Source organism: Cotesia typhae, unplaced genomic scaffold, assembly GCF_013202065.1.
Source record: "Cotesia typhae breed Kobodo isofemale line unplaced genomic scaffold, CoteBio_Ctyphae scaffold_91, whole genome shotgun sequence".
Classification (NCBI taxonomy): Eukaryota; Metazoa; Arthropoda; class Insecta; order Hymenoptera; family Braconidae; genus Cotesia; species Cotesia typhae.
Genome location: NW_027423781.1, coordinates 2,860,087 through 2,873,792, shown reverse-complemented (window position 1 = coordinate 2,873,792; position 13,706 = coordinate 2,860,087). Strand labels below are relative to the sequence as shown.

The 13,706-nt window shown below is 31.8% G+C and overlaps 1 protein-coding gene across 2 annotated transcripts in view; it reads left to right on the top strand.

The window, feature by feature from the left end:
- Nucleotides 1-259: 259 nt before the first annotated feature.
- Nucleotides 260-13,706, top strand: part of Chat (Choline acetyltransferase) — a 46,085-nt gene continuing 32,638 nt past the window's right edge. For both annotated transcript variants that reach the window (XM_074258437.1, XM_074258436.1), the window contains exons 1-2: nt 260-338; nt 8,881-9,072. In XM_074258437.1, the coding sequence (XP_074114538.1) occupies nt 8,929-9,072 (144 nt within the window). In that variant the 5' untranslated portion in view covers nt 260-338; nt 8,881-8,928. The remainder of the gene's footprint in view (nt 339-8,880; nt 9,073-13,706) is intronic.

The window sequence follows — 13,706 nt, the reverse complement described above, 5'->3', positions numbered from 1 at the left end:
ATTAAACCCTCGTGCGGTTACAACAACGTTAACTTTCTCACCCCCTTACAGCGTGTTCACCCTCCACCCTTCAGCCCCTGCCCGTTAGTTGCCTAACTGAGTTATCCAGTGTTCTCATTCTCTTTCCAGCATCAGGTTACACCAACTTTCCCGTTAATTTAGCTCCATACCTTCTCCAATGTTATCTAGATATTCAACTTAACAATTTTATTTATTTATTTATTCATTCTCAGAATTATTTTACAGAAGGATGGCGAGACTCTGTGTTGGGTGCACCAAGACGTCTTCTTACTACCCTTGGCAGTCTTTCGAGAGACACTTCACCCTTTCCTACCTGGGTAAGAACTTTTTTTTTCACTAAATTTACGCACTTATAAAATTTGTTACTAAGAAAACTTTCTTGGCGTTAAATTCACATTTTTTTTTATAATTGTAAGCTTGTTAACGTGCCCATGCTTGCTGAGAATTTCAGGAAATTGATCAAGTAATTTAAAAAGCAGAAACTATCGATGTACTTAGTAGTTTGATGTAAAAATCTTTTGAATGATCTGTCATAAATCGGGTAGAAATGGTCGGAAAAAAAATTTTTTAAAACAAAATTAAAGCTTAGAAGACGGTCTTTCAGGTAAAAAGAACCAAAATTATAAAAAAAAAATTTTTAACCTACTTATGAGCTAAAAACGCATTTTTCAAAAAATTGATTTTTTGGTTTTTTTGAAAAATAAGATTCAAAAAAATTGTTTTTTAACTTTTAGATCAAAAGGTTTAAAAGTAGGTACTTTAAGTTTTAAAATGAGCTTTGGAAAAATTTTTTGCGACTGATAGTTGCCGAGATATCGCAAGTAGAAGTTAGGTGTTAGATTTTTCGGAAATGAGGGATAAATTATGTAATAACGAAAACTTTTTCTGCGTAAATACTACACTAAAATTTAACACAGTATCTTTTTATGAGCACTCTTAAGCTTGCTCTAGCCTATAAGCCTGTTAATATTTCCGGGTTATTCATCAAGTAATTGAAATCGCAAAAAAAAAATAAACTTATCAAATATACTGACTTTCCTGAAAAAACATTTCCCATCCAGCAAAAGTTTATTTAATCGAACAAATATATTTATCCATCTGGTATTTATTTGTTTATTTTTTTATGATATTTGTGAATGGATGTAAAAGCATCAGGGTGCGTAAAAGAGCCGTTTATTTACCGAGCTTCTTTCACAAGCTGGAATACAACTTCACAAGTTTACCCTTAATCATCAAAATGGACTTGGATTGGAAATGGCAAACTTTTGCCGTCTGCTTTAGTGGTAGTGGTGGTAGTAATACCACACATACATACAACAACAACAACAATATACAGAGCTAGTAACCCCGCGGTATTCGTTTGCTCTCTACCCCGTGCGTTTAGTTAGCGACACTCTCTTCCCTTTGAAGTCCAATGCCGATGTACGCCGTATCATTTCCTCTATTCAAGTAATATATATTTATATACTCTTCTCGGGTCTTCATTTACAAAAACCTTGATCATGCTTATTAACCAATGGATCCGTAAACGTTCCACGTTTCAAACGCCCTACGCTATCCGACTACGACCCTTTAATTATATTTGTTTCTCATTACCATTACTTTTAGAGCCATACCATTATTTATTGATTTTCGCTAATTGCAAGGTTTCAATCTACGTTTCCTGCGAAAAAAAATTTTTTTGAGCTTGACCAAAAAAAGTTTTCTTTGTTTGATATTTTTGACACCCATGAAAATGAGTCAAAAATATCTTTTCTGGTATTTTTAACTTATTACTTTGTAAATTAATCATTTTTCAAAAGTAGAACAAATAAAATTATTGATTTTAATTTCAAAAAATAAAATCCAAGAAAAAAAATTTTTTTTACGTTTTTCCTAAATAATTTACATTACATTTGACTAAAAAATTTTAGAGACACTTTATGGACTTAAAAATTGCATTTAAGAAATTCAAAATTTTTTGGCTTGACCTTGAAGGTCAATTTTTCAGATTTTTATCAACATAATTTTCAATAACGATTAAAAAAATTAATTATACATTATTTATTTAAAGATTGTACTGAAAAATGATATCACGTATTATTATTAAGTCCGAGGGCGTAAGGGCAGATGGCACGTGACTCATTTCAAGCTTTAACATATCAACCCCTAGTTACTTATATATCAAAATACAAAACCACACACATACATTGTTTCTTCCGAGTCTATCTAGCCCTAATTTTTCTTATATTTATTTCCTTCCATTTTACCTCTCACCTTTATCATCATTATTATTATTAATGATTAATCCAAGTACTTTGTCAAAAAAAAAAAAAAAAAAACCCCTGACAATAAAAAATACAATAAATAAATTAGTTTATCGCTTATCGCAGCATTGTATCGATTTGTAATACGTTATTTATTATTTTAGGATGAATCGTCAAATAAATCTCTTGATATTTATTTATCATTGCTGTCCCAAGAATAAATAACTATAAATTTAATAAAATAAAATAAGTATTTGATTCTGGGTGTGGTTTACCTGGAATTCAATCAATAGCAGCTGACCCCGCGGCCATTTTTATCTATCATTCTCTTCATTATTTTAATTACTGGCTTAGATTTAAATTTACACGAAAAAATTTTTTTTTCCTTTTTAGTAACAGCCCCGTTTTTGCGTACTTGGAGACTCAGAGATTGAAAATTAATATCATTTTTGAAAAGAGGAGAAATTTTCCTAAAAAATGAGTACCTGCATGTATTTTTGAAAAAATCAAATTTTCAAAATTTGAAATTTTTGAAAAATTTCAAATTTTCAAAAAATACATGTGGGTACTTCAATTCCGCAATTTTTAACGTAGATTGATCAAAAATAGTTAAATTTAATGTTACATGAACTTATGACCTCTTGTGGGGTAAAAAAAGCACAAATTTTTGGAATCGATAGTGTAAATAATTGAAAAAAATTATTTATTTAAAAATGTAAATTCTATTTAAAGAAATGGCTTATGAAAGTCGAATCGAAATAAAATTGAAGAATATTATATATAAAAAAAATTGATCATAGCTTTGCCCTTGATATTTTCAGAAGTTGTAGTGCTTCTTTATCCTCTCGTCGAAAAGTAATTTTCTTATGGGTGTCTGGAAGATCTCTCGCCTCACCACTTGACAAGAGTTATGACTCTATCTTCATCGTATATATTTTCCGTGTGCTTTCTTGAAAGTACAAAAGTACTTACTGTTGAGGCATTAATAAAAGAAAAAAAAAACTTTCCAACATATTTTCTTTTTCCACTCTTATTTATTCATTTTCATTTAGTTATTTATTTAAATAAACACCCTAAGGGAATATGTGCAGTAACGAGATCGTATCTGACGCGTTGCGTGTCATTTACATATTCAGCCCGTAGGCGCTCGGATCTTACGCTTGGCAATACTACTAAATTCGTCGAAGGAAAAGGGGACGGAGATTTCAGGGGCGCGATAGTTATAGAGAAAGGCCGAGGGGGCTCAAAAATTGAGTAGCTGTGGGATTCTGAATTGGAAATTTTCTAATGCCAGAAGAGGGATTACTTCATTTACATTTCGCATTTACTCTCGCTATTTCAAGCGCAATCGTTTGGTGTTCTATATATCAAACACACTTCAAAGTTCACATAACAACACCCCATACTTGATTTTCAAAAATATTCAAACCAAAAAAAGTTTTCTTTGTTACATATTTCACCCCTCATTTTTGGAAAAACTTAGGCCTCACTTTAACTCGCTGTATCTCGACAACTATTGGTCGTAAAAACTCCTCCAAGAGCTCATTTAAAAGCTTAAAGCATTTACTTTCAATCTTTTTGATCTAAAAATTTGAAAATAATTTTTTTAAGTCCCATTTTTTCCAAAAACCAAAAATTCAATTTTTCGAAAATTTCTTTTTTATCCCAAAAGTGGGTGAAAAAAATTTTTTTTTCAATTTCCGTTTTTTATACCATAAAGCGCGCCTTTTAAGCTTTAATTTTCTTTTTTAAAATTATTTTTCCGACCATTTCTACCCTACTTTCGAAGGGATAACGTTGGGAAGTAATAATGAAAAACGGAAAATTTTCACAAAATATATGAAAAAATGTAAAAAATAAAGTCATTCTTGCTAAATTTACTCTCTTGATATACATCAAGAGACTTAAAAGAAGTATATAAAAAGGTTGAGAAAGCAAAAAAAGGATATCGGGTTGCTAATGGCCGTGAGTTTTACCCGAGCTATAAAAACGTATGCAGGATATACGTATATATAATCGAGGGAAGCTTTAAGGGTTTCAAATTCGCTTTTCTAATTACCGATGATCGTATCTGAGAATTTCGGATGTCTGATTGATTTTGCAGGTACTCTAAATCATATAAATTTAGTACCGAGGGTCAAGTTCTCGGGCATCATTAGAGTTTATAAACATGAACGTATCTCTAATGGCTATTCCATTAGCTTAGAGTTTTAGTGTCCATTAAAAAGCCCATAAAAAAAAGGAAATGGAGACCCAGAAAGAAGAAGAAAAATAAAAATGGGGTGAACTGTTGTACTTGAGAACTCTCCAATTATGCAGCAGTCGATTTTCGCGTGCGATTATCGCTCGGTACTAGAGACACGACCGGAAAGGGTGACTCTATAATACTGTGTCATATTGTACCTTCTACCCTCCGGCCTTTGGAGACTGTACTTGTACTGTAGCTCACTTGAATCAACCGACTAACCATAGCAACATAACCAAGCCCCTTCAAATCCTCTCGACCCTAGGTATGCCTCCGCACAAAGAGTTTGCACGCGTCCCCAGCACACTTGCACGCGAAAATCCGTAATTGCTCCGCGTCGTTGAACACCGAAACTACTGTGCGTGTTTTACCAACCAATTTACTGCGATGTTCTAAAAAATAATTACACGAGATATTGATTTTACAGAAATACGCCACCTTTTTTTAAGAAAAAGTGACGGCTAAATCGAATTTTTTGCGTTACCTTCGATCTTGTTTGCTGAGACTCTAGGGGCAACTCTGTTGGGAATATCGGTGCTGTAAGCACGGATCACCTTGTTTGGAGATCAAAAATCCGAATTCTTTGGCTTTGGTTCTATCGAGACCAATTTCTGATGAAAAATCAGATTTGTAAAGTCTGCATATTGACTAATTTTAAGAAAATTCAATTTTCTACAAATTTTGGGTCTTACAAAATTTTCCGAATCCCAATTTTTCCAAAGTTAGAGTCGTTTTAAGTAAAATTTTAAATCAAGTGAAGTGATGCAAAAAATTTTGTTCATTATTCTTCCAATTTTGAGAATAATAACCATTATTTGTTGTGCAATGCAATCAGATAACATCTTACTGGAAAAGTGATGAAATTTCCTTCAAATTTTGTACACGGAAAAAAATTTTTGGGAAAATTTACGATACAACTATTGTAAAGCTGGACTATACTTTTATTACTATAAATTTTCAAATATTTTAGAAGAAAATTTGCTATTTATTCATGAAATTTCATAACTTACTATTGTAAAAAGTAAGAGATTAAAATTTCCAGTGCTGCCTCTGTACTTTTCCAATAGAACTATAACAAATTTTACAATAGTTGAATTGGAATGTTTCTCAATTAGTGTGAGTGATGGCCGTGCACAGCGCTAGACTCCGAGTTTATGTAAATGTTAAAGGACATGAGTACTAGTTTACCTCGGATAGCGTAGAGGGAGAGTCTCTGGCTGCCAACTAACAGTTCTGGGTTCGATTCCCGGATAGGACAAAAATTCCGATTTCTTTTTTCGGTTACTGTATAGGTAGCAATTAGTCCAACCTCCTATCTCTCTCCCTCCCTAAAATTTCTTTTAAAAAACCGGGTGTCAATTTTTACAACAGTTGAATTGTAAAGTTTACAAACACATATTGTATAATTTGCTCTATATTATTGGACTTTTTAAGTTTCTTGCTAGACTTGTTTGTTGGATAAAATTTACAATAGTAATCCACCGTTACTATTTAATTTAATAAAAATTACGATAGTGAAATAGTAAAAATTCCTTCAATTTTCTTTACGTGTATCACAATGCTATCATCGTGCAATTTGATGAAGCACCAGCTTCAAACTCTCTAAAGTTTGACCAAATCCGAAGCATCTCCATTAAACTACTTAGTACAAATGACTTTTAATCAAATCAAGCCCAACAGATGGATTCCCGATCAATCTTGCTTTGGATCTTGCCAATCTCAGGTGTCTTATCACAACTTTCAAGACTTCCAACCAGAAATCGAAAATTAGACTCTCCATCGGCAGATTCCAAGCAAAAAACAAAGCCAGGGTAATTGGCTATGCATTCTAGTTGATGAACCTTGGACGAGCAGCGAACTAGATCAATCACCTGGTTTCTTGAGCCCATTTGTCTACTCCGATATCGATTTCCAGCTCACCCTCGTTCCTTGGACAGCTGTCCTTACCCTTCTTATCAACGAACTAGATTCTGTTTGGAGTTCCGCATTGGTAGTTCCCAGCTAGTGTCTATACACCAACACCTAGCCTTTTAATGTCCCGGGAGATTGGTGGTATGCAAATATTTCCATCATATGGGTAATAGGCGCTGGGCTCTGGGCTCTGGGCTCTGGGGGTTGACTTCAGGATTCGTACGCTTTTATATTTATTTTATTCCGGCAAACAATGTCGATGTGGTCGGGGTGCGTTACGGGTGTCACTAATTGAAGGGGGTGCAAGGGACGAAACCTTGTTATCTCTTAATTGCTACAACCCTCGTTTGCATCGATAAGAACTTGGCCTCCTTTGCTTCCACCAACACGTGGCCACCTCACAATGCTTTTTACTTCGGCTTCGCCAGATACTACGTCATATCTTCACCCCTTTGTTCCTCCAGGGTCATAAAATTCATATCGGGTTTATTGTCGCGATAACACTGAGGTAGAGTAATTGCGACCGAGGTTTATGATTTTTTTTTTGATTAGATCTGTTGGCTTCTTGGGTGAATTGTTTACTCTGGAGCTAAGCTACAATTCTTTGGAAAAAGCTTCAGAATTATTAATTTTATAAACAACATTGATGTTAACGAAGTTTATACTTGAAAAATTTATCGAATTTTGTTATCCTGAATGTTATCCTCATTTAATTAACAAAACCTAACTTTCGCTGGGTTAAATGTCGTAATTCAACTGGAATTTATCAGAAAAAGCTTCAGATTAAATAAACTTTTATCTTAAATAGTTTATTTTAATATTATGATGCATGGAAAAAAATTCGCGTTACTAAAACCATAAAGGCGTATAAAAAAATCTTTTTTGCTCCAATCAATGTAAAAATGTTGGAAACATTACTATCTATGGAAAAAACGAAAAAAAAAAAAATTTCTAAAACCATAAGGGCGTATCCTGTTTGTTCGGTTTATTATCAATTATAGCAAAGAGTAAAGAAAAAAATTACACTGGGTTATAAAAATTATCACTCCACAACTCAATTTGTATGAACAAACATATATTAAAGTAAAAAACCAAATTTATTTGTTTAATTTTGATTGAATCTCAAGTTTGTTAAGATTCTCTTCATTTTTCTTCAATTTTTGTTCGTCTTTGACTTAAATAAATATTTGTTCATATAAATTAAACTGTGGAATAATAATTTTTATTACCCTGGACAATTTTTTTTTCTTAATCTTGCTTTCTCTAGTAGAAGCGTCTAGCATAAAAATATCGCTAATGTTTTAATTTAAAAATTAATAATACATTGCAATATTTTCGATTTTTTTAAAAATCTCCCTTAGCTAGGCCTTATGACCCGCCGGTACCTTATTATTATATATTGTAATACAAACTTAACTCAAATTATACTTCTATATATTTTGGTTCTATACAGAGGGGTGTCCTGCACCTTCGTAGAATATGCCGGAATTAAAAATAAATGAATAATAAATAAAAAAATTTTCAAAAATAAATGCTCAAACCCATTAAACTCAAGCAGCAGCTCTGTATATTGCTAGCAAACCGGGTCATAAAATAAGTACTCACGTTCTTGAGTCAATCGACGTATGAAAGAGTATAAAAAGTACCTTAGAGCCGGTCGATTTGAAGAATTCATGGTCATCTGGAATACTGACAGTGAATCCGTAGCGTTGCCAGAGTAATGGGGTGTAGGTAAGCCCTGGATAGAGACGTGCGAGGTCGTTAGTGCCCGTACTCGCAGTGCATGTCAATGAGCTAGATTCTGGGTAGGACGAGGGGTAGCAACTACAGCTTCGAGGAACGGAATGAGTTCAAGCCTCCAGGGAATCGAGACAAAGCTATAGAACGGGGAGTCTGTTTCCATCCAGGTTTACCGAATCCACCTATAATCGAACTCGTTACTTCGATTCATGGATTCGCTTTCGTGATAAGAATTCATGATTGTTGAGATATAAAAATTCGGATTTTTAATGAAATAATCATAACCGAGTTGATGAAGTTCCTAAATGCTGACTCGAGGTTAGTTCCGATCAACAAAATAGACTACTTGTTAGACGAACTCTTGTGAAGGCGAAAGGGGAGCTGGTCAACGAAGCATGCGACAGACGACTACATATTAGACTAGCCAGGGGCGAAGTGTCCTTTGCCACCGGACACGCTTCGTTTCTCGATTCATTCTTTCTTTATTTTACAATCGAGCATGCACTGAGTTATCTGGAGTTGAGAGTATTGAGGGTCGACGGTTACCCGGCAACCGTTCGACAACAAGTCGCCCCTTAACCCCAACGTATTCACCCCTCCTCTAATATTTGTCTTTTCAATTACCAAGTCCTACTGTTAATCCAAATATTTGCTTAAAATTAGCTCCCAATTAATATTCACGGTATTATTATCATGATTCGTCATTGGTCATTTTAGAAAGACGAGCCTTTACCGAGTCTTCCGGTTCCGCACCTCGAGACTACCATGCAGAAGTACCTAGCCCAGGTGGAGGCTATCAGCCCGACTCATTTGGACCGTGCCAGGGTTCTAGTTCGCCAGTTTTTGTCTGGCCCGGGGCCAAAGCTTCAGCAGAAACTTCTGGAACGCAAGCAGACTACTGCTAATTGGGTAAGTTGATGATTTGTTTATTGGTTCGTGATATTCAGCCGATATTCATGATGACGATGATCAGCTTCCACTTGGGAAGTATATCAAATTTAAATATTATCAATATTTATTAATTGAAATTGAACTTTAGCTGAGGTTACAATTATTATAAAATTCACTAAGAAAACGTTCAAATCCATCAATTTTATGAGAAATAGCCATATTATGATGTAATGATAATGATATTCACCATGATATTGATGATAATGATATTTATCATGACATTGATAATGATATTAATTAATGTGATATTCATCATGATATTGTCAATGATGTAAATAAAATAATATTTATCATCATATGATTAATTATAATAATGGTATTTATCATCGCCATAATATTGATAGTAGTGATATTTATCATGATATTGATGAAGGTAATATTTTTTATCATTAATAATTATATTAATGGTATTTACCATCATAATATTAAAAATTGTGATATTCATCACGACATCGATAATGATACTGATATTGATGATAACGATATTTATCGTGGCATTGATAATGATTGAAATATTGATCATGAATCGATAATGATATTGTTCATAGTGATATTCATCATGATGTTAATAATTATAATATTATAATAATATTTATCATGATATTAATAACGATCAATGGTGATATTGATTGATAAAAATCTTACTTTTGCCAATGAAAATGTTATAATTCAAAAAAGCTACAAATTTATCAATTTCATAAAGAATATCACCCTAAAAATGATTCTGTACACCAAAAATCTATAAAATTTTGATAAAGTCTGAAATAATTTATGCAAAACTGATAATCATCATCATTTAGGGAATTCTAGAGAAGAAAATGATGAAAGCATGATAATTCAACTTTAAATATTGATCATGCTTTAAAATCTCAAGAAGCCTCAATGGAAGCTTGAGTTCACTGCATCCTGATTAAAATTGCATCACCTGCAAAACAAACTTAATATTAACGGCGTAGCTCCATTGTTCGTAGAAAGGCTATTTACTTTTTTGGATCCAAAGTCGGCTCGTAAATCCATTTATTTATTTATTTATGTGCTCGGGGGTTAGCGAGGAGTAGTATAAACTGAGTTGGGCAGAAGGGAGCAGGAGCAGGGAAAGAGAGTAGGCAGGTTGATGGGCTTATGTACGGATGTTGAAGAAGCAAGGAAGTAGCTGAAGGTGCTCTGTCGAGTTGGGTTTCGGGGGTAGAGGTAGTTTGGGGTAGTTTATCCCCGGGGACCACCCCAACCGAGGGGATCACAAAAGTCATGGCAAGCACTACACATTAAACACTAAACAGAGATAGAGATAGAGGACACCAGAAATGACGGGTCCCGTTTTAGAGCAGAGACACAACTGGGTCTCTTGAGGACCAGCCGCCCTTCCGGGGTAAAAGTTAAAACGGAAATGCTGTTGTGTCAGTTTGTTAATCTTGTCAATTATTTATTTCGATTTAAACTACATTTTTAAGTGCTTGAAAGCCATTTCTGTTCTTGCGTATTATTATTTATAAATTTTGTCAGTCTGGAGTGAAATTAGGATTCTGGTAAAATATTATATAAATGTTAATTTTAGTTATTAAAAAAGATAAATGTTAATGATTTATCATTAGTTTGGAAAAACTGACATAATTTAGACATTATATACCAATTTATATTAATATTAATATGCATGATGATATTTATAATAATAATTATATTGACGTTGATGAACATGATGATATTCATCATGGTATTAATTTCATTGCTATTAATCATAATGATATTTATCGTGATGACTTTCATGACATTAATATACATAATAATATTTATAATAACAACGATGATATTTACCAATATAATGATATTGATATGCATGATGATATTTAAAATGATATTGATCGACATGGTGATATTCATCATGGTGTTAAGATTATTATTGACAATCATAATGATATTTATCATGATGACTTTTATGATATTAATATACATAATAATATTTATAACAACAACGATGATATTTACCAATATAATGATATTGATATGCATGATGATATTTAAAATGATATTGATAGGCATGATGATATTTATCATGGTATTAAGATTATTTTGGATAATCATAATGATGTTTATCTTCATGATGTTGATGTACATGATGATATTTATAATAATGACAAAGATAATGATATTTACCAATATAATGATAATAATATTGATGGAAATTGTGATATTTATCATGGAATTAATATTATTGTTCATAATCATAATGATATTGATAGACATTGTGATATTCATCGTGGCATTAATATTATTGTTGACAATCATAATGATATTTATCATGATAACGTTAATGATATTGATATTCATGATGATATTTCGTGATTTTTTTATAGTATAGATGAGCAGGAAAATGGTTGAAGGGGGGAAGAGGGTGTATTTTGTTGGCCGAAATGTCAGTGAGTGAGATTGAATTGGCGAGTTTCTGATGGATAGGAAAAATAAACGAGATTGAGATTGGAATTGAGAGAAAATGTATTTCACAAATCGAAACTCTGATGGGGTGGCAAAATTGAATGAGAGGGATGAATTAACCAACGAAAGAATGCAAGAAAGACTGAGAATTTTTCAAAATTTACGAGTTAAAATGTTTTTCAATGTCTTTGGATCCACTCTGTATTGGTGGAATTATTGCCCTTGCCAAAAGGGTAGATTGTATTGTGCTATACACTATATACACAGAGGGATTTATAACGGGGGTGGTGGGAAGCTAATATTACGGTATCCCGCGGCGAACTGGAAAATTTCATTGGGACTTCCATTATTCATTCGTCGTCTTTCATCTGTTTTAGTTTTTTTTTATGGTTTTTGTCTTCAGTTGTTCAGATCTTTCGATGTTATAATATTTTTTTTAAAATGGTTGGAATATTTCACCCATAAATACATTGAATATGATAATAAAAGATAAAATGGAGCTTCTGCCACTAAAATTAATAGTTTAATGACATTTAAGGAATAAAAACGCAAATAGGATTATCGGAAAAGCCCTGAAGGACTTAGTTTACAAAGACAGAATAATTACGACAGCTTTCTTCAAACAGATCTTTGATCTTTTAAATTTAATATTTTCTCACTCTTAAATTTTTTTTCAACAAACATTTCGATTTATTTTATTATAATTATTGTAACAATAAACGTGATAATAATATTGGTGATATTAATAATTGTGATATTATATTGTGATATAAATTGTGATATAAATTATGAAAAAAAATTTATAATGATATTCATCATGACATTGAAAATGATATTCAACTAGAGATATTCATCATGCCGATAACAATAACATTACTATTAATAATGATAATAATAAATATGGTAATGATAATGATATTCAAAATGATATTAATACTAGAGATATTCATCATGTAGCTAATAATAATATTATTATTAATAATGACTATAATGAATACGGTCATGATAATGATATTCATCATGACATTGACGATGATATTTATGATATTCAAAATGTTATTGACGATAAAACCAATTATCACGATAATCATAATAAGATTGACAATAATAACGATATTCATCATGCCACTGATAATGATATATAAATATCTTATATATATATATATATATATATATATATATATATATATATATATATATATATATATATATATATATATATATATATATATATATATATATATATATATATATCAATATATAAATATATAAATATATTAATATTATTGATGATGATGATGATGATAGTCAAGAAGTATTTATAAAGTAATGATATTCATCATGTCATTAGAAGTTTTTTTGTTACGAGAGATATTCATCATGCAGCTAACAATTAGGGTAATATTAATAATGAATATAGTATTGTTAATGATATTCATCATGACATTGACAATGATATTAAGTTAATAACATCGATATTGATCATAATATTGATAATAAAAACGGATTATAACGATATTCATCATGGCGTGAATAACGACATTAATAAAAGTGATATTTGTCGAAAATTACATGTTAATATTGATGATAATGATATTTATCATTATAATAATAATGATGATGATGATATTCATCATAATAGTAATGATAATAATAACAGTTATTGTAATTATTATTATTTACAAACGCAAGAGTCTATAATATAAAAAATTGTAACTTTCCGCCATAAAATAAATAATTAAACCCATTTTTTATGGGTTTAATACACTATTGATGAGCAATTAAACTTTTATGAAAGTCGTTACCCTTCAGAATTAAATCCAATGCAACGTTAATTTTTTTTTTTTTTACTTAGTCACGAAACAGCTACACAAATACATAAAAATACAATCACACATACTATGTATGAATGTAAGGTACTTTTAGTTTCCCCTATAAATACAGACGCGTGATGGCAGTAACGAAAACAGCTCGGACTGGTGTCCCTTAGGCGCAAAAGAGAAAAGTACCTAATCCCATAACGAAAAGGAAAGCGCTTAGTTGTATAAAAGTAAGATCCTCGTATCCGAAGCTAAAAAAAAAACCACCCCGTAACTTTTTTTCCCAGGAGACCCAGACGAACCGATAGCTTTTTTTTACAGCCGCTTTTTGCGCTTTTTCAG